The 24,393-nt window shown below is 43.5% G+C and overlaps 1 protein-coding gene across 1 annotated transcript in view; it reads right to left on the reverse strand.

The window, feature by feature from the left end:
* LOC137531907 (carbohydrate sulfotransferase 8-like) overlaps nt 1–24,393 on the reverse strand; it is a 121,535-nt gene that overhangs the window by 10,814 nt on the left and 86,328 nt on the right. Inside the window, exon 3 of the mRNA XM_068251920.1 lies at nt 7,513–7,659. Coding sequence (XP_068108021.1) covers nt 7,513–7,621 — 109 coding nt within the window. The 5' untranslated portion in view covers nt 7,622–7,659. The remainder of the gene's footprint in view (nt 1–7,512; nt 7,660–24,393) is intronic.

A 24,393-nucleotide genomic window follows, 5' to 3' on the forward strand; every position in this document is an offset into this window, starting at 1 on the left:
TACCGATAGCATTAACAACTAATTGCCTTTTACACCTGGGGAGGGGGTGGGGGACATGGGTCCGTATGGCAGAGCTTGTATACTATGTATATGTGAAAGGTATGTTTCTCCTCTATGAGGAGACCGGAGACATGACGATTTGAGCGGTTTCTAGCTCCTAACCTCTCATGGCAGTGTCTGCCTGCGGTGACCTGCGGTCTCCTGTTCCCTATCTATCTCTGAAGGTTATTGTATTTAGCCTCCCAAGGTGTCTGCAGCTAACTCTTACAAGATCTCCCCCTGTAAAGACCACTTCCCCCCCCCCTTTTTGTATATCCTTCCCCAAAGCTTTATGAACGTATTGTTCACTTCTCGAGTCTTATGTAGAAAACCGCATCTCTCATAACACCGAGAAGCGGTTGATGTGGCTGGGAAATGTGCTGCTGCTAGTCGGGGACATTGCCGGTGTAGTGCCGAGTTGTCCTACTTTTAGTCGAAATGTACTACCTGGTCTAATCTGGTAGCGTCAATCGATTAGTCAAGGTGTCTAAATATGCAATTTTATCGGGATATGCTACTGGTCTTCCTAACTTACTCACCCTTCTCCACTCGTAACCCTAACTCTACCCCCTCTCCTATCCTAACACTAACCCTCCCATCTGTTCTCCTAACGCTAACCTCCCTTTTCTACTCCTAACACTAACCTACAACCTCTCCTAACCTGCTCCTATGGGATGCTTAGTAGTAGTTAGTATCGACAAGCCGGCGGAAGGATATCAGGCAAACTGAGCTCAAGTGCTGGTGCACATGCCCAGATCGGATTTCAGCATGTCTCGATAGGAAGCATAAATCGGCATGACACCGGTATAGGAAATTTGATATTGCACACTCCAATAATCCGTTAAAGCTGTGATGTACTCACTTTATCCACTAGATGGTGATGTTGCATCAGGAACAAAACTGTACATACTCTTAAACAGTTTGATTGTCCTGGGGGACACGGGATGAAAGTAAACTGCAACGCATGGCTACTCCGGTCATAATACTTGGTATAACTTCAAACCTATAGCCCCTCAGCTAAATGCACTTGTTTATTGGTGATGGCCCTCGGCTGGCAGCGACACAGAGAGACTGCATAATCTAGCATTACAGGTACTACTTCTAAAAATACAGAGCGATCTCTCCAGGGTAGGGATGGATGGGGGAAGCCAGATACTGTGGGCGTACAGGGGACCATACAAATAGCCAATCAGATAAATAACTACACATAGCTAAATGAACTGTACGGATCCTACTTAGACAGCGGGCACTACTTAAACTAGATACCTCAGCAGACAGCGCCAGAGACAGCTTAAATGTGCTACTTAACTATTGCATGGAGATCCCTCCCTATTGGAAGAGGGCCTGATTACATGTATCTCACTCATACCCTGAGACAACTACACTATCAGCCGTACCCTTAGTAGATGGGGGGGAGGAGGGAGAAAGCTAGGGGAGAGGTTATCTGGGTTGACTCCAATATGGTACATAGTTGAAGATTACTCCACTACCGTTCAAGTTTATTTCCCTCAGTCAATAGACTGGGTGATGCTGGGCAGCGGCTCTGATGCTACTGCCGCCCTCTTGTTCTTCTCCCCTTCCGGGGTTGTTCATTAATAGTTAACCGTAAGTTAGTTGGGTTATAGACGCCCTGTGGATGGTTCCTAAACAGGACGTTGGGCGGGAGACTGTTGGGATGTTGATGTTGTTGTTTTATCGTTATGCTATGTATTTCTACTGCTATTCCTCTCTTCTCCTTTTCTTCCTCTTTCTTCCTTCCTCTGTTGGATCGTCTCCTTCCCCGCCCTCCCGCACTACACGTTACGATTTACCCCGTCTAATGCACCAGAGACGGTTGCTAGGTCCTGCAGCGTGTCAAAGAAATATACATGCCAGGTCGACGAGACACATAAGTGAAGCATGCATTAACACTAATGATGGCAACGCTTAACTGTATATCATGGAATGTCAGGGGTCTAGGATCTAAGATCAAGAGATCACTGTTTTTTAAGTTTCTTAAAACATATGACCCTCAAATCTGTATTTTATTGGAGACCCACTTAGTTGGTGACAAACTCAGAGCCCTTAAAAGACCATGGGTTGGCCATCACTATCACGCAGTGTATTCCACATACTCCAGAGGGGTCTCGGTGTTGGTACAAAAATCCCTACCCCTACAAGTTCTGAATTCTTGGGTTGATGATAGAGGCAGGTTTATCCTACTTAACTTCCAGCTGTATGGTCTGGAATATGTGCTTATTGCGGTATATGTACCCCCTCCCGCTGATAAACAACTTCTATACGACATAATGACAAGGGCGGCAAAGTGGCACTGTGACAGGATACTAATCATGGGAGACTTCAACATGACTCTTAATCCACAACTAGATAGATCTACACCCTCCCGACGCACAGAGAAAGATCTTAGCATATGGGCAGAGGGGTTTCAACTTCGGGACATCTGGAGGTGGAAATTTCCAACTCAGATTAAATATACTTGCTATTCAGTAGTTCACAACTCCATGTCCAGGATTGATGCGGCCTTTGGCTCAAATCCCCTGCTGTCACAGATTCAAAAAATTGAAATCCTCCCGGTAGGTATTTCAGACCACGCCCCCATATTAGTTTCACTTACCGCTAGTTCTAAACCTAAAGATCGACTATGGCGAGTCTCTAGATTCTTTATTAACAACCCTGAGATCCGGCCCTGGATGGAGACCAACATCGCTGAGTACTGGGACACCAATGCAAACACGGCCCCCAAAGGGGTGGTTTGGGACGCTGCAAAAGCAGTCATACGGGGACACTACACCTCTGCTATTAAACAGTACAAAGATAATACACGGGAAAAAACTCGTCTACTGGAACATAAAATGACAGTAGCCGAGACCCAGTACATTAGAACATCTGCAGCAGAGGACTGGCGAATCTGGTATCAATATATGAGACAATGGCGACTAGAATTGATCTCTTTGACTAAGGGCTCCCTGCTACACCAATCTCAACGAATCTTCGAACAGGGGGAAAAAACCAGTAAAACATTGGCATGGCTAGCTAAGGAAGTAAATGGTAGCTCAGCTGTTCCAGCCATTATGGTTGACCATGACACTCTATTAACTGACCCCGAGGAAGTTAATAATACCTTCGTAAAATATTATCAGAAACTGTACTCCTCAAGAGCGCATTACACCACATATGAACTGCTAGAATACTTAGGTATGATAGACACCCCTTCCTTAGCGCCAGAGGATAGTCAACTCCTAGAGAAGGACATCACCATCGAAGAAGTCCAAATGGCAATATCCGGCCTTAAGCCGCATAAATCTCCAGGTCCAGATGGACTACCCTCAGAGTTTTACGACGCATACAGTGAAATCCTTGCCCCTAAACTTTGTAAACTATTTAATAATATCTTTAGAAACGACACCCTCCCCGGTTCTTTCTCTGAAGCTATCATAATCGTTATACTAAAACCACAAAAAGACCCCTATGAGTGTAGCTCCTATAGACCAATTTCCCTTCTAAATGTGGATGCAAAAATCTTAGCAAAAATTTTAGCTAACAGACTAAACCCAATTATTACCTCCCTGATTCACTGTGACCAATCTGGATTCATGCCTCACAAGGGCACGGATATTAATATACACCGCCTGTATACAAATATCTCCATCCCAGACACGGTTTCTGGTAAACGGACCGTGGCCTCTCTCGACACCGAAAAAGCCTTTGATTCCATGGAATGGCCTTACCTCTGGCATATACTGGAACAATACGGCTTCGGACCGAGGTTCATATCACTAATTAAAGCTCTGTATCATTCCCCTATAGCACGTATAAAAACAGGCGACGTGATCTCCAACGCTTTCAGATTACACAGAGGTACCCGACAGGGATGCCCTCTGTCACCTTATTTATTCGCTCTAGCCATAGAACCGATGGCCATTCAGATACGTTCTGCTGCAGGAATCCGAGGTATACAAGTAGGCTCCATAGAAGAGCGTATTTCGCTGTATGCAGACGACACCCTGCTATATCTTGGAGATCCTGATTCTTCTTTAACAACCGCCCTAGAGATAATACAGACCTTCGGCATGTATTCAGGCCTGCATATTAACAAGAACAAATCAGTTATGATGCAGCTAGATCAATTTCCTACCAATGCCATTGACTCCCCCCTCAAATGGGTCAAAGAGTTTAAATATTTGGGGGTTAAGATAACAGCTCAGGTCTCGGATTTTTATACTTTAAACGTACTTCCCATCTTGCACAACTTTAAGCAGAAGACCACTGTCTGGAAAAATCTTCCCCTCTCATTGATCGGATGTATCAATATTTTTAAAATGATCTTCCTTCCTAAATTTCTATATATCTTCCGTCAAACTCACACGATAATCCCCAAAAAATTCTTCCGTATCCTACACTCCTCCATGACCTCATTTATATGGCACAACCACCCTCCTAAGATAGCCTTATCCACTCTTCAACTACCAATAGAGCATGGTGGCTTAGCTCTTCCAAATCTATACCTCTACTACTGTGCGGCGGTGTTGGTCTCTGTCCGGTGGTGGTTTGCACAAGACACATACAATCCAGCAGTTACAGTTGAAGCAGCTAGACTAGGCTCCTACGAGAGACTGACCCTGCTAGTTTTTAGAGGTACTACTAATGACGACAGGACTACTACTCCAATGGCGACAACTGCAAGGGTCTGGAGAGATATGATTAGCCTTAGAGGTGGGGGCAAGCTACAATCTCCGCATTATCCACTATGGGATAACCCTAATCTTTCTCACTTTATGGAAATCCCTGACCCGCTGTTGTGGGCTCAACATGGTATTAAGGCAGTACACCACATAACCGAAGATGGGAAACTTTTCTCGTTTAACCAACTTAAGCAAAGACATTCGCTTAAAAACAGTATGTTTTTTCGATATCTCCAAATTCGCCACGCTTTTGGCTCCCAGTTTCCGGGAGGTAGTATTCCCAACTTAGGGTCCTGCCACTTGGAAACTACCCGGATGAGCAAATACCTCGACAAACCCTTATCAGTAATATATTCTGAACTACTGAACATTGAAACGAAAGGATGGACTAAGTGTAAAGCTAAATGGGATACTGATATCCCTGACATCGATGACCAAGACTGGGAAGACATTTTAGAGGAATATATTAAATTACCTATATGCTCTAGAGATAGATTAGTTCAAACCAAATTTCTGCATAGGACGTACCTGACCCCTGTACGTATGCATAACATTTCCGCTGCCAATACGGCCACGTGCTCTAAGTGCAATCAAGAGGATGGCACGTATACACATGTTTTTTGGTCATGTCCGGTTATCTTTCAATTTTGGGCTGAAGTATTTCAGATACTGAACACTATATTATCCACCCAACTGGTGCCGACACCAAAACTAGCATTACTGGGTATACTAGGGGAAACCTCACTCAATAATCACACTCAATATCTAATTAAAATAGTTAGCCTGTATGCCCGGAAAGAAATCCTCAGGGTCTGGAAAGGAAATACAGGCCCCTCAATAAATTTCCTTAAAAAATCTATTAACCAAGTACTGACCTTATATAAAATGACTTACCTGAATAGGAACTGCCCGTCCAAATTTGACAAAATCTGGTCACCCTGGATTAATAATGCAGATACCACATCAGAGATCCCCTCTTAAAAAGGATCTATAGCCCTTACCCTTAAGATTGCTCCTTTGTGCCAAACGATTATGGCGGCCTCTTCTATCCTCGGGTGGGGGGGGGGGGGGGGGGTGATGGGTGGGGAGGCGATCCAATGGTTCTTTCTTTTCTTCTTTCCTCTCTTCTTCCTTCTATTCTCTCTAATTTCTTATAATTTGAATATAGTACCTTAACCTATGAGGTGAAGCAGCAACCTTTGTCTTAACCCATACTACCTAAAGAATGGATGCTATGATATTCAACTTCTGATTATCTTATATACCTATGCAATGAAACATCCTAGTAAAACCAACTGCTGAATTGTTTATGCCGCACCTTGTATGTAGCTGACTTCTAGCTAATTGCATACTTCTTGTGTTGGATGTTCAAATATGTTGGCCCTTGGCCATGTTCTGTACTTTTAAAAATCAATAAAATGATTTGTTAAAAAAAAAAAACAATTAGGCCAGTTCTCGGGGTCGGCAAGCCAGGTCGTTAACACACAGACAGATAAGGTACAGATACAGGAGGCAGATACGGAATCCAATAAACAGACAGGGTTTGGCAGACAGGGTTTGGCAACGGAGTATCAGAATAGCACAGTACAGAATCAGGAGGCCAATACAGAGTCCAGTAACGAGCAGAGATTGGCAACAGGGTAACAGAAATAGCGAGGTACAGAATCAGAGTTCAGAGGAATGGTCAGACAGGCAGAAGGTCATAACAAATAATACAGTTCAATATTCCTATTGCTAAGGTGTGAACTCCTTGATGTCAACACCTTTGGAAACCATGCTAGAACACAGATACAGACAAGGTCTGAGTGCTACCAAGTAGTGATCACAACGGCAGACAACCAGAGAATGACCAGCACCCAGTATATATAGCAAAGCGTTCTCCAGCGCCTCCCCTAAGTGCTGGACCAATGGCAGGTGGTGAAAATGTCAGCTGACCCGCCTGGTCAGCTGACCCTTTTCTGGCTGTCATATAAGCTCTGCCTCTCAGCGCGCGCGTGCGTCCTTCTGAACCTGTGTGGACTAGCAGTCCCAGCCACACCAGACATGTCTTACAATGTGACCACTGGTTCAGGCGCGGGGACCGCCGCCCCGCTCTCTAAGCGAGCGGCAGTTTCCCCGCGTCCAGCCGCAATGCCATCTGCTTTGCCATGCGTATCTTCGCGTTGTGCCGCCATGTTAGACGCGGAAACAGCCACCTCACTCTGAGCCCTTGCCGCGGCTTTTCCGTGTTCCCTCACACTCGGAATTTAAATGGTAATAAAGTTTGTTTACACCAGGTGGGACCACGGGAGATAGGAGGTTAACTTACCCATACATCCGTGGGATCCTCTGGGTTCCATTCACGTCACAGGCGAAGTGTTGGCCATGTGTTAAGATCACTAGGCAGGCAGGAGGAAGCGCCGTAGTAAGTCATGGAACGTGGCCAACACATCGCCTGTGACGCAAAAGAAATGCAGAGGATCCCATGGACTTATGGGTAAGTTAACCCCCCCTTTTGCAGTCACACCTGGTGAAATCAAACTTGATTACCATTTCAATTCCAAGTAGCTAAGGACTTATAGCTACTCGGAAGCCCATCACCGGTAACAGGAGCAGTGGCCACAGAAAGTTTGGGGAAGCCTCTAGACTCTTTTTTCTCCTTTTTGTCCTTTACTGGGCCTTTTCAGGTACGCTCTTCAGGTACATTCTAACCCCCCCCCCCCCCCCCCCCCCGCCTAAACACACACTCACACTCATTGAGGCAGAAGATATGACAGACAATGTTAGCTCATGAAAAGCCATAAATACTTACCAAAGAAATGGAAAGCTTTGGCCCACTTAGTTTGTATAACCAATACTCCCAGAGCAGAAGAGAATAGAATAAGGAGAAGTGTCCTTAGGCACACTATTTGCATCCCCATTTTGTGAGTAACTGTCAATTAATTACCTCTCTTCATCCCTGAAAACATGAACACAAAAAAGTAAACCATCAAGTTGTAATGGATTCACCATACAGTATGCATGATTTAAAATTTCAGTTTCCAAAACAGACAAGAAGTTCATGCTGCTTACTTTTGAAAGCAGCAGGCTATTACATACGGTAACCATCCAGCAATTACTGTTACCCTCTTTCCCCATAATTAAGACATACCCCCAAAGTATGCCCTAGTGACAGTTAGGGGAAAAAAAATATGGCAACTTGTGTTATTACTGGAGACCAGAAATACTAGTTGCCATATTTCTTCCCCACAGGCAAAATTTTATACAGTCTTTGACGTATAAAGTCATAAATAGAGGCTTTTTTCATGTGTAAAAATATAGTATTTCATGCTGCAGGTTCAAGAAAAATAGCCAACCTTGATTTTGTAGCATTACTAAATGGCTCCTAAAATTGGGATGCTATGTAAAATGTAAATAGATACAGAATGTTATGATTTGCAGATTATTTTAACTTTATATTTAATGGAATAAAGCACAAATGCAATATATGTAATGTTGAAAAACATACATTTTACAAAAAGTATGTGCTTATTTTGAACTTTATGGTAAAAACATTTTTCAAAATGGTTGGGATAGGAGCAATAGAAAACTAGAACTATTGTGTAATATCGCAAAAAAAAAAAATATTTAACCCTCTGGGGGATAATCCCGAGCTGAGCTCGGGGGAAGCCACCACAGAGGATTTCTCAGGCCCTGGTGGGCCGATTTGCATAATTTTTTTTTGTTGCACGCAGCTAGCACTTTGCTAGCTGCGTGTATATACCGATCGCCGCCGCTCCGCGCTGATTCGCCGCTACCCGGCGTGCCGCGCCGCTCCCCCCCCCCAAGACCCCGTGCGCAGCCTGGCCAATCAGTGCCAGGCAGCGCTGAGGGGTGGATCGGGACTCCCTCTGACGTCACAACGTCATTGACGGCGATGACGTCATCCCGATCATCGCCATGGCGACGGGGGAAGCCAAACAGGAAATCCCGTTCTGAACGGGATTTCCTGTTTGCTTTGATTGCCGGAGGTGATCAGAGGGGGTGGGGGGATGCCGCTGCACAGCGGCTATCATGTAGCGAGCCCTGGGCTCGCTACATGATTTAAAAAATAAAATTTTTTAAAAAATAGTGCTGTGCTACCTCCTGGGCGATATAATTGTATCCCCCAGGAGGTTAAACATCTCATAGCAAATCAGGTCAGGTCAGTAACATAATTGGTTGTAACTAAAACATCACAGAGATGTAGATGTTCATGGTACATATAGTACTAGCCCTACTAAGAAGTTGTCTGAAGTTCTTTTCTGTTTTATAAACTAGAGTTGTTATCTATGCAAAGAAGCTTGTTGCACAGCTTGTTGAATTCAGTCCATTTCCTGAAAAGTAAATAGAAACCAAAAGAGTTTTTACCTGACTGAGAAAAAGTTTCTGATAAGATTTCGGTGATGGAAAGGTCAAAAAGTAATTATTTTGTCCTTGTTTATCAGCTCAGCAAGGCAGATTTGTCATTGCTGCTGTTTAGAATTCAGTCTTAAAATTAAGTCCTTAAACTGAAAATAAAAACTCACTTCTATGTTCTATTTAACTTTAGTAAAACACATATTCTTTAAAGGTGGGAGAGGTGACACAGCATGCAAGTAATAGTGCAACAATTTAAGAAGAACATTCTTACTATGGTCATAAAATTGAGATTTTTTTCATCAATAGCATATGATGGAGCTTATTCACAAAACTTTGATAAAATGTGTGTAAGTAGAGACTGCACAAAAAGTTTGCTGACCTTAGTGTAATCTGTTGTAGTGCATTATGTAAACAGCGTAACTCAAGTTATAAATGTAATACCTTTGCACATGTAAATTTTACAGGGGCTTTGTGACTATACCTCAAAATTATTTAAAGAATAATCAGGATAAATCTCTGTAAGCAAGGGACAATGTTGAAAGCTGATATTGGATGGACATGAACTTAAAGGAGTCATCAGGGGATATAATGAAAATAAGTGCCACTTACCCAGGGCTTCGTCCAACCTTAAGCTCCCAGCATGTCCCTTGCTGCAGCTCCGTCGTCAGTCATTCGCCACTGCTGCCTCCCGATCCCCGGCGATGACGTCAGGCCGACCTGGAGGTTGGCCTGTGCTGTGCCTGCGCGAGCATCGCTGTCAATAACCGCCACATGGTTCGGAGCGTACTGCGCAGGCTGCAGGTCGGCCTGACTCCAGGCCGGCCTGACGTCATCGTCGGGGACCGGGAAGCTTCACAGGCGAATGGCTCACGAGGGACATGCTGGGAGCTTGGGGCTGGACGAAGCCCCGGGTAAGTAGCACTTATTTTTCTTATATCCCCTGATGACACCTTTAAAGGGAACCAGCGATGATCTAAACAAAAGCTATTATACATACCTGGGGCTTCCTCCAGCCCCATACACGCTGATCGATCCCACGCCACCATCCTCCACTGCCCGCATCTATGAGAACCGGCTCCCGTCGCTGATGTCATCGTAGCCAGGCTACGCAGGAGAAGTGCGCCCCTCTACGTATCTCTCCATACACTGCTGCAGAGATATGCAAAGAGCACACCTCTGCTACGCTTAGACTGGCTCCGACTGGCGGCAGAGCGGGGTGCCGGTTCTCGTAGTTGCGGGCAGCGCTGGATGGCGGGATCGATCAGTGCGTATGGGGCTGGAGGAAGCCCCAGGTATGTATAATAGCTTTAGTTTAGATCCTCTCTGGTTCTCTTTAAAGGCCCTAAGGGAGTGCTGCAACAGACTTTGTCTTTGTAATGGAAGTTAATGCATGTGCTCACAAACCCTTCCAAAAACTGTTGTTTGAACACAGTTTGTCATTGCATCCACAAATGTAAGATAAATCTAGGGATTGTCGTAGTCAGCCAACTTCGCTACACTGGAACTACGCGTAGAAAATTACACATCGCCAAACTACGGCTTCGAAAGCAAATATTCGTTTTCTATGCATTTCGTAGACTACGCGTTAAAATACGCAATTACGCGTAGTGTGAAGCGTAGTGTATGCGGATGCTTATGCCCGTATCCAGAACATTGTACGCATTAATTCCTCTTTTTAAACACTTTTATGGGAACTCTTTCTATGTGTACATTCCCCTTTCCAATGCGTAAATTTGAAAGCATACAATCGCACTCAGAAAATTAGACGCGAGTAACGCATTCGTAGTTCACTACGCAATACACTTGTTAACTACGCATAGTGGGCGTAAGCTACACATATCGGTACTTCGATACGTGTAAATTCGTAAGCGTAGTTTTGAAACTTCACCTACGAACTACGATGCGTAAATTCACAATGGCGTAGTTTCTGCTCATCCCTGGATAAAACTCCACCATGCAAATACAAACTATACAGTATATGACGGTGACTAATAAATAGCGCCACCTTGTCTAGGCCAACACATGTAATGTTTACAGTATAATGCTTGTTATGTAAATCATGTAACTCGTGTCATACATACAACATATACATTGCTTGTATGATGTCTTGTATAATGTCTGTTACTGACTGACTTAATGGGGCATATTATTATTATTATTATTTAGCATTTATTTAGCGCCAACATATTACGCAGCGCTGTACACTGTATATATATATATATTGTCTTGTCACTAACTGTCCCTCAAAGGAGCTCACAATCTAATCCCTACCATTGCCATATGTCTATATTATGTAGTGTAAGTACTGTAGTCTAGGGCCAATTTTTAGGGGGAGCCAATTAACTTATCTGTATGTTTTTGGAATGTGGGAGGAAACCGGAGTGCCCGGAGGAAACCCACGCAGACACGGAGAGAACATACAAACTCTTTGCAGATAGTGCCCTGGCTGGGATTCGAACCAGGGACCCAGCACTGCAAGGCGAGAGAGCTAACCACTACGCCACCGTGCTGCCCATATGCTGCATATGTCAGCATACATGTAATAAAGGTGCTTGAAAAAAAGGCACAGGGGATTGCCGGCTATTAGAATATTGGTAAATTTATTACAAGAATTTACAACATACTTCACTGATAAAATTGACAAAAATCTGAAGTGAATTCTCCATGCAGCCCCCAAATCCCACCTCCACACCTCTCATTGACTGCTTACTAGCCGCCTTCTCGCCACTCTCTGAACATTCTCTCTCTCTCCTAATATCCAAAGCTCCTCTAACCACCTGTCCTTTAGATCCCATTCCCTCCCATTTCATTCCGCAGCTAGCCTCATCTCTCGTGCCTGCATTAACATCGCTATTTAATCTGTCCTTCTCCACTGGCATCTTTCCATCCCCACTCAAAAAGGCTGTTGTGAAACCACTTCTTAAAAAAACATCTCTAGATCCCACCTCACTTGCCAATTACCGCCCAGTGTCACTTCTCCCATTTGCATCCAAATTACTTGAACGCCATATACAGGCTGAATTAAGCCACTATGTATCTGCTAACTCCCTGCTTGATCAGTTCCAGTCTGGCTTTCGCTTTAACAACTCCACAGAAACAACTCTTACTAAAATTGCCAATGATCTTCTTACAGCTAAATCCAAAGGTCAATTTTCCATACTCATTCTTCTTGACCTGTCATCAGCATTTGATACTGTTGACCACACCTTACTCCTACAGATACTTTCATCCGTATACATAAAGAGCCTCGCTCTCTCATGGTTATCTTCCTACCTCTCGGGAAGGTCCTTTACAGTCTCTCACTCAAATCAGATCTATTCTCCTCATTCTTTGTCTGTGGGGGTTCCTCAAGGTTCTGTCCTTGGCCTCCTCCTCTTTTCCATGTACATGCACGGTCTTGGTGTTTGGGTTGCAATACCACCTATATGCAGACGATACACAACTGTACCTCTCGGCCACAGAGCTTAACTCCGTCCTCACACGTGTTCCTGGCTGCTTGTCTGCTATATCCTCCTTCATGTGCTCTCGCTTCTTAATACTTAATTTGAGTAAAACTGAACTAATAATTTTTCTACCGTCTCTGTCCACCACTCTGCCTGAAATAACGGGTGATTGCTTGCTTCCTCAGGTCAGTGAAAAACAGGTACCTATAACAAATTGTATACATAGTCTAAAAATTATTATATGAAAATAGCCATTACAGTTCCAAAAAAACCTTTACCATATACCTTTATGATAATAATAAATATGCATAACATTCTGCAGTCAAATGTAACCATCGCTGTAGTCAATTCAGTATCTTTTATGGTTAATCATGCCAGCTTGGCCTCAATATGATGAATATAACATATCTTAAAATAATTGATTTACATATATATATATATATATATATATATATATATATATAAATATACAGAATACATAAACATTATATTGCAATTGAAATGTGAATGGACATTGTATTTAAGATTGCATAAAAATGTTTTAAAATGTGCATATTTTTGTGTTATTAATTCACCTATATTTCTTAGTAAGGTGCTGAGTGTTTAAAAGATTGGGGTAAAAAAGGTTTGGCTAATGATTGCAAATATGCAATGATTGCAAATATGCAAGTCAAAACTATTCATTAGTATAGTCAATTCAGTATTCCTAGGGTTAATCATACCAGCTATATGAAAATATAATGAATATGACCTATGCTGGAAGAATGTATATGTAGATATACAGAATATAAAAACATAGCAGTTATGAATGATTTTTTTTATCCCATTTTTTTAAGCACTCAGCACCTCATTAAGAAATATAAACAAAATAATAACACAAGAATATGAAATTCTGAATACAATTTTATGTACTTTTTGAATTACAATTTTCATTTACAGAAGCTCACTGTTATCCAGCTTGCTCCTCCTGTCCTGACCGGTATCAAGATAGGAGTTCTTCTACCTACCTTCTCCAAGGAGATCATTTTTCACTTTATCTAAAAAAAATAATTTTTTAGCACTTAGCATTTAACTACTTGAGGAGGACCGCAGTGCTAAACCCTCCTAATGACCAGGCCATTTTTTGGTAAATGGGCCACTGCAGCTTTAAGGGCTCACGGCAGGGCCGCACAACTCAACGTACAAGTGATTCCCCTCCCCCCCCTTTTTTTTCTCCCCACCAACAGAGCTTTCTATTGATGGGGTCTGATTGCTCTCCCAATGTTTTTTTTTTGTGCAAATATTTATGTATTTATTTTTCTAATAAATGTCTTTATTTTTTTTACCAAACCCGCCAGCCAATCACTGTGATCGGCTGTCATAGGCTGTGATCGGCTTCAGCCTATGACAGCCGATCACCCCTGAGCCTCGGGAGGGGACAGCCGTGTCACACGGCTGTCCCCAGTACAGTGCTGCTTTAGATCGCATCGCTGTACGGAGTGAAAAGACGGCCGTTTTGCCATTGGGAGACTGATGGCAGAGCGGAGCTCCGTCATTCATGAGCAAAGAGCATGAGTAAAACTGAACTAATCATTTTTCCACCATCACTGTCCAGTGTCCACCACTCTGCCTGAAATAACAATAAATGTTAATAACACTCCCATAACTTCAGTTCCCAAAGCACGGTGCTTAGGGGTAATATTCAACTCCTCTCTCTCTTTTATTCCTCATGTTCACTCCCTAACAGTGGCGTAGGGACCGGGGTCGCAACGGTCGCCATGGTGACCAGGCCCAGCTCCTAAAGAGACGGGGGAGGGGAACGGGGGGCCCATCTCCGTGTGGAGGGCCGTGCGGCCCGTGCGCGCTGGTAGGGGGGAGCCGCAGCCGCGGGGAGGGCAGCCCGACCTCTCCCTCCCTTCCTCTCCCCGGGCCCCCCCCCCCCCCTCAGATGCAGAAGCAGAAGCGCTGTAGGCAGAACTCACCTCCCTGCGTTCCACTCGCCGCTGGTCTCCTCCCGCTCTGCATAGATGCTGTTACACACTGCTTCCGGCTAAACAGGAAGCAGTGTGTAACAGCATCTATGCAGAGCGGGAAGAGACCAGCGGCGATTGGAACCAGGGACGGAGGTGAGTTCTGCCTACAGTGCTGCACCTACCTAATCTAACCTATACTGGGGGGCACCTACCTAATCTAACCTTATACTGGGGGCACCTACCTAATCTAACCTATACTGGGGGTCACCTACCTATCTAACCTATACTGGGGGGCACCTACCTCATCTAACCTATACTGGGGGACAGCTACCTAATCTAACCTATACTGGGGGGCACCTACCTATCTAACCTACACTGGGGGGCAGCTACCTATCTAACCTACACTGGGGGGCACCTACCTATCTAACCTATACTGGGGGCACTTACTTATCTAACCTGTATTGAGGGCACCTAGCTAGCCTATACAGGTGGCAACTATACTGGCTACCTATATTGGAGGCACCTACCTAACTAACCTATACTGGGGGCACCTACCTATCTAACCTATGCTGGGGGCAACTATTCTGGCTACCTATATTAGAGGCACCCACCTAGTTAACCTGTACTGGGGGCACCTGTCTAACTTATCTAACTTATACCGGCGGCGCCTGCCTATCTAACCTATACTGGGGGCAACTATACTGGCTACCTATACTGGAGAGACCTATAGCTGGCTATAGGGATTCGTATATGTGTGTGCGTCAGGTGTTGCCGGGGGAGGGGGGGCTGTTGTTGCCGGGTGGGGGGCTATTGTTGCCGGGGGGGAGGGGGGCTCACATCCAGATTCCGCATCGGGGCCCAGAGGTTTGTAGCTACGCCACTGCTCCCTAACCAGCTCCTGTCATCGCCAACTCAAAAACGTATCTCGCATCCGACCTTTTCTCATTCAAGACACAACTAAAATGTTAATACATGCTCTTATAATATCTCCTCTGGACTATTGTAACATACTTCTTTGTGGACTACCTTCTAACAGACTTGCCCCACTTCAGTCTGTGCTGAACTCAGCTGCTCGTCTCATTCATCTTCCTCTGCTGTCCCTCTCTGTCAAGCTCTTCACTGGCTGCCAATTAACCAGAGGATCCAGTTCAAACACTTAACCCTAACCTACAAAGTTCTCCACAATCTCTCTCCCCTGTACATCTCCTCACTACTTTCCAGATACCAACCCAATCGCAATCTAAGAGATGTGCACATGATCTTCTGTTGCCCTCTTCTAGAATTACCACCTCACATTTACGTTCGCAAGATTTTGCACACGCTTCACAACTCCTCTGGAATGCCCTCCCACAACACATCCGTCACTCGCACCCTTTGTTACCTTTGAACGGTCGCTAAAAACTCACTTTTTCCTACAAGCATATGATCTATCTTAGGCCACTTCCCCTTTGTCCTAAGACCAAATTGCACTCCTACTAGGTACCCTAAAACACACTGCCTTTATATATTTGTTGTATACTACCCCACCTCTTGTTTCCCCCCATTTCTTTAGATGGTAAGCTCACAAGGGCAGGGCTCTCTCCCCCTTTTGTGTACTGGAAATCATTATCCATTTTATTCATTATGATACTTTTATCATTGTCATTACCAATTCTGTATCTTGTATTCTGTATTTTGTATCGTTTTTGTATTTTTTCACCAATTATGTATCTTGTATATTGGTGTACACCATTGTCTGTATTATTATGTACCGCATGTTCGTTTCTTACATTGTACAGCACCACAGAATATGTTGGCGTTTTATAAATCAATAATAATAATAAAAAGCACTTTGCCTACATTGCATTGCACTGCCGTTAGTGTTGCCAGTCTCATAGAGACTAATGGCCACTGTGACTGGGGAGCAGCGAACAAGCGCGACAGAGAGCGACGCAAAACCCTAGTGTGAAAGAACCCTCAAAGGTTTTACATGATTAGGGAAAAGTATCCTGTCTTTATTTTAATATCATACAGTGTGCCCATTTTTTTGCTAACAAGGTTGTACAATATGTTACACTGAGGTATTAAAAGATTATTCTATTTTAATAGTTCTGTCGTGGTCTTTAAATCATGCAAGGCGATAATATATTGAAAGCTTAGGTTTAGTAACACAGTTGCGCAAGGCTCATGAAGCATGCAATGTAGGCACAGCAAGAACACAAACAGAAAATTGTGTGTAAATTAGAAATAACTTAAAGATTTAAGCAGCACTTACCTAATTGTCTTTGTATACCATTAGAGTATGTTGTTTAAAGGCAGATAGAAATAGTAATGAAAGTGAACTACGCAAGAAAGTGTACACACACTGTTTAAATATTAACTGATCCTGTAATTGCATGTTATCCATTCTTGTTTATGGCACCTAATAAACTGATATCTTCTGCATACTGTATAGCAAAGTATATATGCATGTGTTTCTTACCTGTGTTAAAGAAGTTCTAAAGACTATTATTTACTATCTTCTCTTTGCACTTCTTTAACTAAAATGCTGCATAGGGAAGATAGTAAATAACAAAATAGGCAGTACCTGACTTAAGGTTCGTATACACGTCCGATAAAGATCGTTCGTTACGAACGATTCGTGACGTTTACACGATATTCAAATTAGACCGAAAAGATCGTTCGTAATGAACGATTGTGCACACACGTGAACGATATAAGTATAAAGTACTGAACGACGAACGGAAAAAAAATGCGCGCGCAAACGGAAGTGATGTTATGACAGGCAATAAGAACATGCGTAATACTCCACAGATAATCATTATCGGACGATCTTTGTACACACTGCAACGATTGAACGATTATCTTTCGAAAAAATCCGCCGGGTTGGATCGGCCGGATTGAACGATAACGGTCGTTATCGTCCAAAAAAACGATAGTTGGAAAATGTGGAGCGCACGATTATCGGTCCGATTGTCGTTATCGTTCGTTTTTGAACTATTGTTATCGTACGTGTGTACTCAGCTTAAGGCAGTCTCTTCTGTGTCATTTGACAATACTCCTTCAAGTAGACATTAGTTGTAAAGTTGTAAAGTTGCCAAAATACTGCTAGCAATGGTAGTTGGTGCTGCACAGATCAGCTCATGGCTGTGTGACACAACACAACAAAAGAAAAAAATGATTCTATAAAATGCAATCACAACTCAAATGAAAAATAGATATAATAGGCACATCCCAAGATCAAGCAAGTAATGGCTTAAATGGCAACTAGAGATGGCCCGAACGGTTCGCCGGCAAACGGTTCCCAGCGAACTTCCGTGGTTCCGGAAGTTCGATTTGCCCCCATAGTGCATCATTAGGGTTAACTTTGACCCTCTACATCACAGTCAGCAGGAACATTGTAGCCAATCAGGCTACACTCCCTCCTGGAGCCCCACCCCACCCTTATAAAAGGCAGGCAGTGTCAGGCTATTCACTCACTCGTGTGCCTGCAGTAATTAGAGAAGGGAGAGCTGCTGTGCAGAGACCTATAGGGAAAGCTTAGTTAGGCTCTTGTAGGCTTGTTAGCTTGCTCCTGGCTGATTGTTATTGCTAAAAAAGCACCCCTCAACAGCTCTTTTGAGAGCTAATCTTGTTCTTGTGATCTATTTTTGTGTGTGTGTGTGTGGCCTTCTTGCATTATATACAGCCCTGTCAGTCAGTCACAGCTGGCCTTTGGCCCCTTGGTGGTATAATTACTACTGTGCCAGGTGCATATTGTAATAACCATCACTGCATATACCTACCTGTTCACAGTGTGCCCCTGAGACAAGGAACTCTTTTAAAAAAAAAATCCAAAGAAGGATTCAATGTGCTTTCTGAGTGGAAAATACAGGTGATTGATACTAGAGATAACAAGAAGAAACCGACATCCATGGAATGGTCAGGAGAAAGTGAAGAAAAGGGTAAACTCCCCACTGCTTCAGGAGGAACATGAAGGAAGTTTCAGTGTATACCCACAGACTTTCTCCTCCATTGAACTTTTCTCCTCTGGAGTACATTGAGGAAGAGGAGAACTGTTCCTGAATCATGGTCCACGGCTCTGGTCTATGGACTGACAGACTAGACCAGGCATAGGCAAACTTGGCCCTCCAGCTGTTAAAGAACTACAAATCCCACAATGCATTGCAGGGGTCTGACAGCCGCAGTTATGACTCATAAAGGCAAATGCATTGTGGGACTTGTAGTTCCGTAACAGCTGGAGGGCCGAGTTTGCCCATGCCTGGACTAGACCATCATGGTCATAAGTCACAAGTTTTTCCAGTTTTTCTTCTTTTTTGTTTTTAGGTTTTTAGGTTTTTGGTCACACAGGACCAGTGACATAAATGTTTAGATGCCACAAAAGTTACTATACTGTAGGTAAGTATGGTTATAGATGTAGTTTTGTTTACAGGTCTGAATATACTAACCCACCCCCCCTTTTTTCAGTAATACTAGGAACAATGGACAATTTTCTAGAAAGGGAGTACAAGATAAGAAAAATTTGATAACTGCTGTCAGAGTCTTTAGGATGTTTATATGTAAGTTTCATAAACCAATATTTACATATGTCTAGAAAATTGAAAATATTATCTTAATTCTTAATTCTCACAGAATTATCTCTTTAACCATTCAGGTTCCGTCGTTTTCACGTGAGAAATGTTCACCTCACATTCATTAGCCTATAACTTTATCACTACTTATCACAATGCACTGATCTATATCTTGTTTTTTCCGCCACCAATTAGGCTTTCTTTGGGGGGTACATTTTGCTAAGAGCCACTTTACTGTAAATGCATTTTAACAGGAAGAATAAGAATTGGAAAAATTCATTATTTCTCAGTTTTTAGCCATTATAGTTTTAAAATAATACATGCCTCCATTATTAAAACTCACGTATTGTATTTGCCCATATGTCCCGGTTATTACACCATTAAAATTATGTCCCTATCACAATGTATGGCGACAATATTTTATTTGGAAATAAAGGTACATTTTTTCCATTTTGCATCTATCACTATTTACAAGTTTAAAATAAAAAAAATATAGAAATATTTCATCTTTACATTGATATTTAAAAAGTTTAGACCCTTAGGTATATATTTACATGTTTTTTTTTTTTATTGTAATGGTTTTTTTTTTATAGTAAACATTTTATTTGGGTAGTTTTGGGAGGGTGGGAGGTAAACAATAGATTTATAATGTAAATGTGTGTTAATTTGTATTTTTTTTTCTTACAGGTGTAGTATTACTTTTTGGCCACAAGATGGCGGCTATGAGTTTGTTTACATGATGTCACTCTAAGCGTAACACACGCTTAGAGTGACTCATCGGAAAGGGAATGGCCAGAAAAAGCGCAGCTTCCGAGAGAAGCTGTCACTTTTTCAGCGGGGGAGAGAAATCAATGATCGGGCACCATAGCCCGATACATTGATTCACTGGCTACCGAATCCGCAGCCGGGAGTGCGCGTGCATGCGCGCGATCGGCTGCGGGAGCGCGCGGTAGCGCGCATGGTTCCTGGACGTAGAAACTACGTCCAGGAACCAAAATAGGTTAAAGAAATTAGTTAAGGAAGAAAGTATTGATGTGGTATGCCTCCAAGAAACCCATATAAAAAATGAAGGTGCATCAAAGTTAAGCTAATTCCAATTCTCATAAATCTATCATTCTACCTTGGTGAGAAAGAAAAAGCGTGGTGTTTGTGTGGCAGTCAGGGATTCCTCTGGAATAGAGGAAACAGACTCTTAAAATAGCAATGATGGCAGACTAGCAGTGATAACAGGCAAAATTGATAAGCAAGCATTTACTATTGCAAATGTATATGCCCCCAACAAGAACCAGATTAGTTTTTTAAATAAAAAATTAAAAGGAATTGAAGAATCAATCAAAGGTCATCTTATCATTGTTGGAGACCTTAATTCAGTAGTAGATCCCACACACTCCTCGATAAGTAGGAAGCCACAGACTACCATTCAACCCATTTTATTAAACCATGAGTTGTATGATACATGGAGGTATTTGCACCCTGGAGAAAAGGATTTTACATATTATTCACCAACACACAAATCATACACAAGAATAGACCATTGTTTAGTGGACAACAGGGGCGTTCCTAGGGTCCTTGGAGATCGGGGCACCTGTGGAAACTAGGTGGGGGCGTATGCGGTGCGCGCATCGGCAAAAAATAGGCGTGGCCATACAGTGAGTGGGCGTGGTCATGGGTGGGGCAAAATGTACATGAACTTAGCACCGATGTAAGCTACAGATAACGGGCCTGCCCATCAAAATATTGGATGGAGCCCCCTGTCCTTTATTTAGATAATTTACAATCAGTATAGGCATAGATCAAAGATGTATACGCACGTACCATTTTGATTGGTCAATCACTGACCAATTTTACCACCCCCATGCAGGAAGTGGGCCAACAGACAATGCATTTGATGGACATAGTTAAAATTGGCTAATCAAAATTGTATGTGTGTACCAGGCTTTACAGCTAATACTGTACATATTGAAAGTAGCAGGGATCAGCATATAGTGTTGGGCGAACATCTAGATGTTCGGGTTCGGGCCGAACAGGCCGAACATGGCCGCGATGTTCGGGTGTTCGACCCGAACTCCGAACATAATGGAAGTCAATGGGGACCCGAACTTTTGTGCTTTGTAAAGCCTCCTTACATGCTACATACCCCAAATTTACAGGGTATGTGCACCTTGGGAGTGGGTACAAGAGGAAAAAAATTTAGCAAAAAGAGCTTATAGTTTTTGAGAAAATCGATTTTAAAGTTTCAAAGGGAAAACTGTCTTTTAAATGCGGGAAATGTCTGTTTTCTTTGCACAGGTAACATGCTTTTTGTCGGCATGCAGTCATAAATGTAATACATGTAAGAGGTTCCAGGAAAAGGGACCGGTAACGCTAACCCAGCAGCAGCACACGTGATGGAACAGGAGGAGGGTGGCGCAGGAGGAGAAGGCCACGCTTTGAGACACAACAACCCAGGCCTTGCATGAGGACAAGAAGCGTGCGGATAGCAATTTGCATTTTGTCGCCATGCAGTCATAAATGTAATACAGATGAGAGGTTCAATAAACAGGGACCGGAAACGCTAACCCATCACAGATGTTCATTGTTCATGTTACTTGGTTGGGGTCCGGGAGTGTTGCGTAGTCGTTTCCAATCCAGGATTGATTCATTTTAATTTGAGTCAGACGGTCTGCATTTTCTGTGGAGAGGCGGATACGCCGCCGATCTGTGACGATGCCTCCGGCAGCACTGAAACAGCGTTCCGACATAACGCTGGCTGCCGGGCAAGCCAGCACCTCTATTGCGTACATTGCCAGTTTGTGCCAGGTGTCTAGCTTCGATACCCAATAGTTGAAGGGTGCAGATGGATTGTTCAACACAGCTACGCCATCTGACATGTAGTCCTTGACCATCTTCTCCAGGCGATCGGTGTTGGAGGTGGATCTGCACGCTTGCTGTTCTGTGTGCTGCTGCATGGGTGTCAGAAAATTTTCCCACTCCAAGGACACTGCCGATACCATTCCCTTTTGGGCACTAGCTGCGGCTTGTGTTGTTTGCTGCCCTCCTGGTCGTCCTGGGTTTGCGGAAGTCAGTCTGTCGGCGTACAACTGGCTAGAGGAGGGGGAGGATGTCAATCTCCTCTCTAAAGTCTCCACAAGGGCCTGCTGGTATTCTTCCATTTTGACCTGTCTGGCTCTTTCTTCAAGCAGTTTTGGAACATTGTGTTTGTACCGTGGATCCAGAAGGGTATAAACCCAGTAATTGGTGTTGTCCAGAATGCGCACAATGCGTGGGTCGCGTTCAATGCAGTCCTAGGCCGAAGAGGTCATAGCCTAGGGTCACAAAACCTGTTTATTTGGGCAATTTCAATGGTGGCGAGTCTGACGTACATAAATCGCAGCAATGGCCGTTAGCAACGTCTGAATCTCACGAAATGTCTCATGCAGGTAGAAGACATATTGTTAGACTTGGATTCCAAAGATGGGGTCCCTACATCTCTGCAAACCAGAGTTACAGGGGTCCAAAATTGGTAAAATCCCCCATAGGATTTCATTGCCTCCCTATTTCACTTTCCAAAATCTCACATCTTTTCAAAGGGCAATGGCTCAGCAGTACCAAATTTTCTAGCATTGTAGGGACCCTTAGGGGGAACATGACTGGTGAGTTTCGGGCCCCTAGGCCGAAGAGGTCATAGCCTAGGGTCACAAAAACCTGTTTATTTGGGCTATTTCAATGGTAGTGATGGTGGCGTACATAAATCTCAGCAATGGCCGTTAGCAAAGTCTGAATCTCACGAAATGTCTCATGCAGGTAGAAGACATATTGTTAGACTTGGATTCCAAAGATGGGGTCCCTACATCTCTGCAAACCAGAGTTACAGGGATCCAAAATTGGTAAAATCCCCCATAGGATTTCATTGCCTCCCTATTTCACTTTCCAAAATCTCACATCTTTTTTAAAGGGCAATGGCTCAGCAGTACCAAATTTTCTAGCATTGTAGGGACCCTTAGGGGGAACATGACTGGTGAGTTTCGGGCCCCTAGGCCGAAGAGGTCATAGCCTAGGGTCACAAAAACCTGTTTATTTGGGCTATTTCAATGGTAGTGATGGTGGCGTACATAAATCGCAGCCATGGCCGTTAGCAACGTCTGAATCTCACGAAATGTCTCATGCAGGTAGAAGACATATTGTTAGACTTGGATTCCAAAGATGGGGTCCCTACATCTCTGCAAACCAGAGTTACAGGGGTCCAAAATTGGTAAAATCCCCCATAGGATTTCATTGCCTCCCTATTTCACTTTCCAAAATCTCACATCTTTTCAAAGGGCAATGGCTCAGCAGTACCAAATTTTCTAGCACTGTAGGGACCCTCAGGGGGAACATGACTGGTGAGTTTCGGGCCCCTAGGCCAAAGAGGTCATAGCCTAGGGTCACAAAAACCTGTTTATTTGGGCTATTTCAATGGTAGTGATGGTGACGTACATAAATCGCAGCAATGGCCGTTAGCAAAGTCTGAATCTCACGAAATGTCTCATGCAGGTAGAAGACATATTGTTAGACTTGGATTCCAAAGATGGGGTCCCTACATCTCTGCAAACCAGAGTTACAGGGGTCCAAAATTGGTAAAATCCCCCATAGGATTTCATTGCCTCCATATTTCACTTTCCAAAATCTCACATCTTTTCAAAGGGCAATGGCTCAGCAGTACCAAATTTTCTAGCATTGTAGGGACCCTTAGGGGGAACATGACTGGTGAGTTTCGGGCCCCTAGGCCGAAGAGGTCATAGCCTAGGGTCACAAAAACCTGTTTATTTGGGCTATTTCAATGGTAGTGATGGTGGCGTACATAAATCTCAGCAATGGCCGTTAGCAAAGTCTGAATCTCACGAAATGTCTCATGCAGGTAGAAGACATATTGTTAGACTTGGATTCCAAAGATGGGGTCCCTACATCTCTGCAAACCAGAGTTACAGGGGTCCAAAATTCGTAAAATCCCCCATGGGATTTCATTGCCTCCCTATTTCACTTTCCAAAATCTCACATCTTTTCAAAGGGCAATGGCTCAGCAGTACCAAATTTTCTAGCATTGTAGGGACCCTTAGGGGGAACATGACTGGTGAGTTTCGGGCCCCTAGGCCGAAGAGGTCATAGCCTAGGGTCACAAAAACCTGTTTATTTCGGCTATTTCAATGGTAGTGATGGTGGCGTACATAAATCGCAGCCATGGCCGTTAGCAACATCTGAATCTCACGAAATGTCTCATGCAGGTAGAAGACATATTGTTAGACTTGGATTCCAAAGATGGGGTCCCTACATCTCTGCAAACCAGAGTTACAGGGGTCCAAAATTGGTAAAATCCCCCATAGGATTTCATTGCCTCCCTATTTCACTTTCC

Source organism: Hyperolius riggenbachi, chromosome 9, assembly GCF_040937935.1.
Source record: "Hyperolius riggenbachi isolate aHypRig1 chromosome 9, aHypRig1.pri, whole genome shotgun sequence".
In the NCBI taxonomy this organism is placed as follows: Eukaryota; Metazoa; Chordata; class Amphibia; order Anura; family Hyperoliidae; genus Hyperolius; species Hyperolius riggenbachi.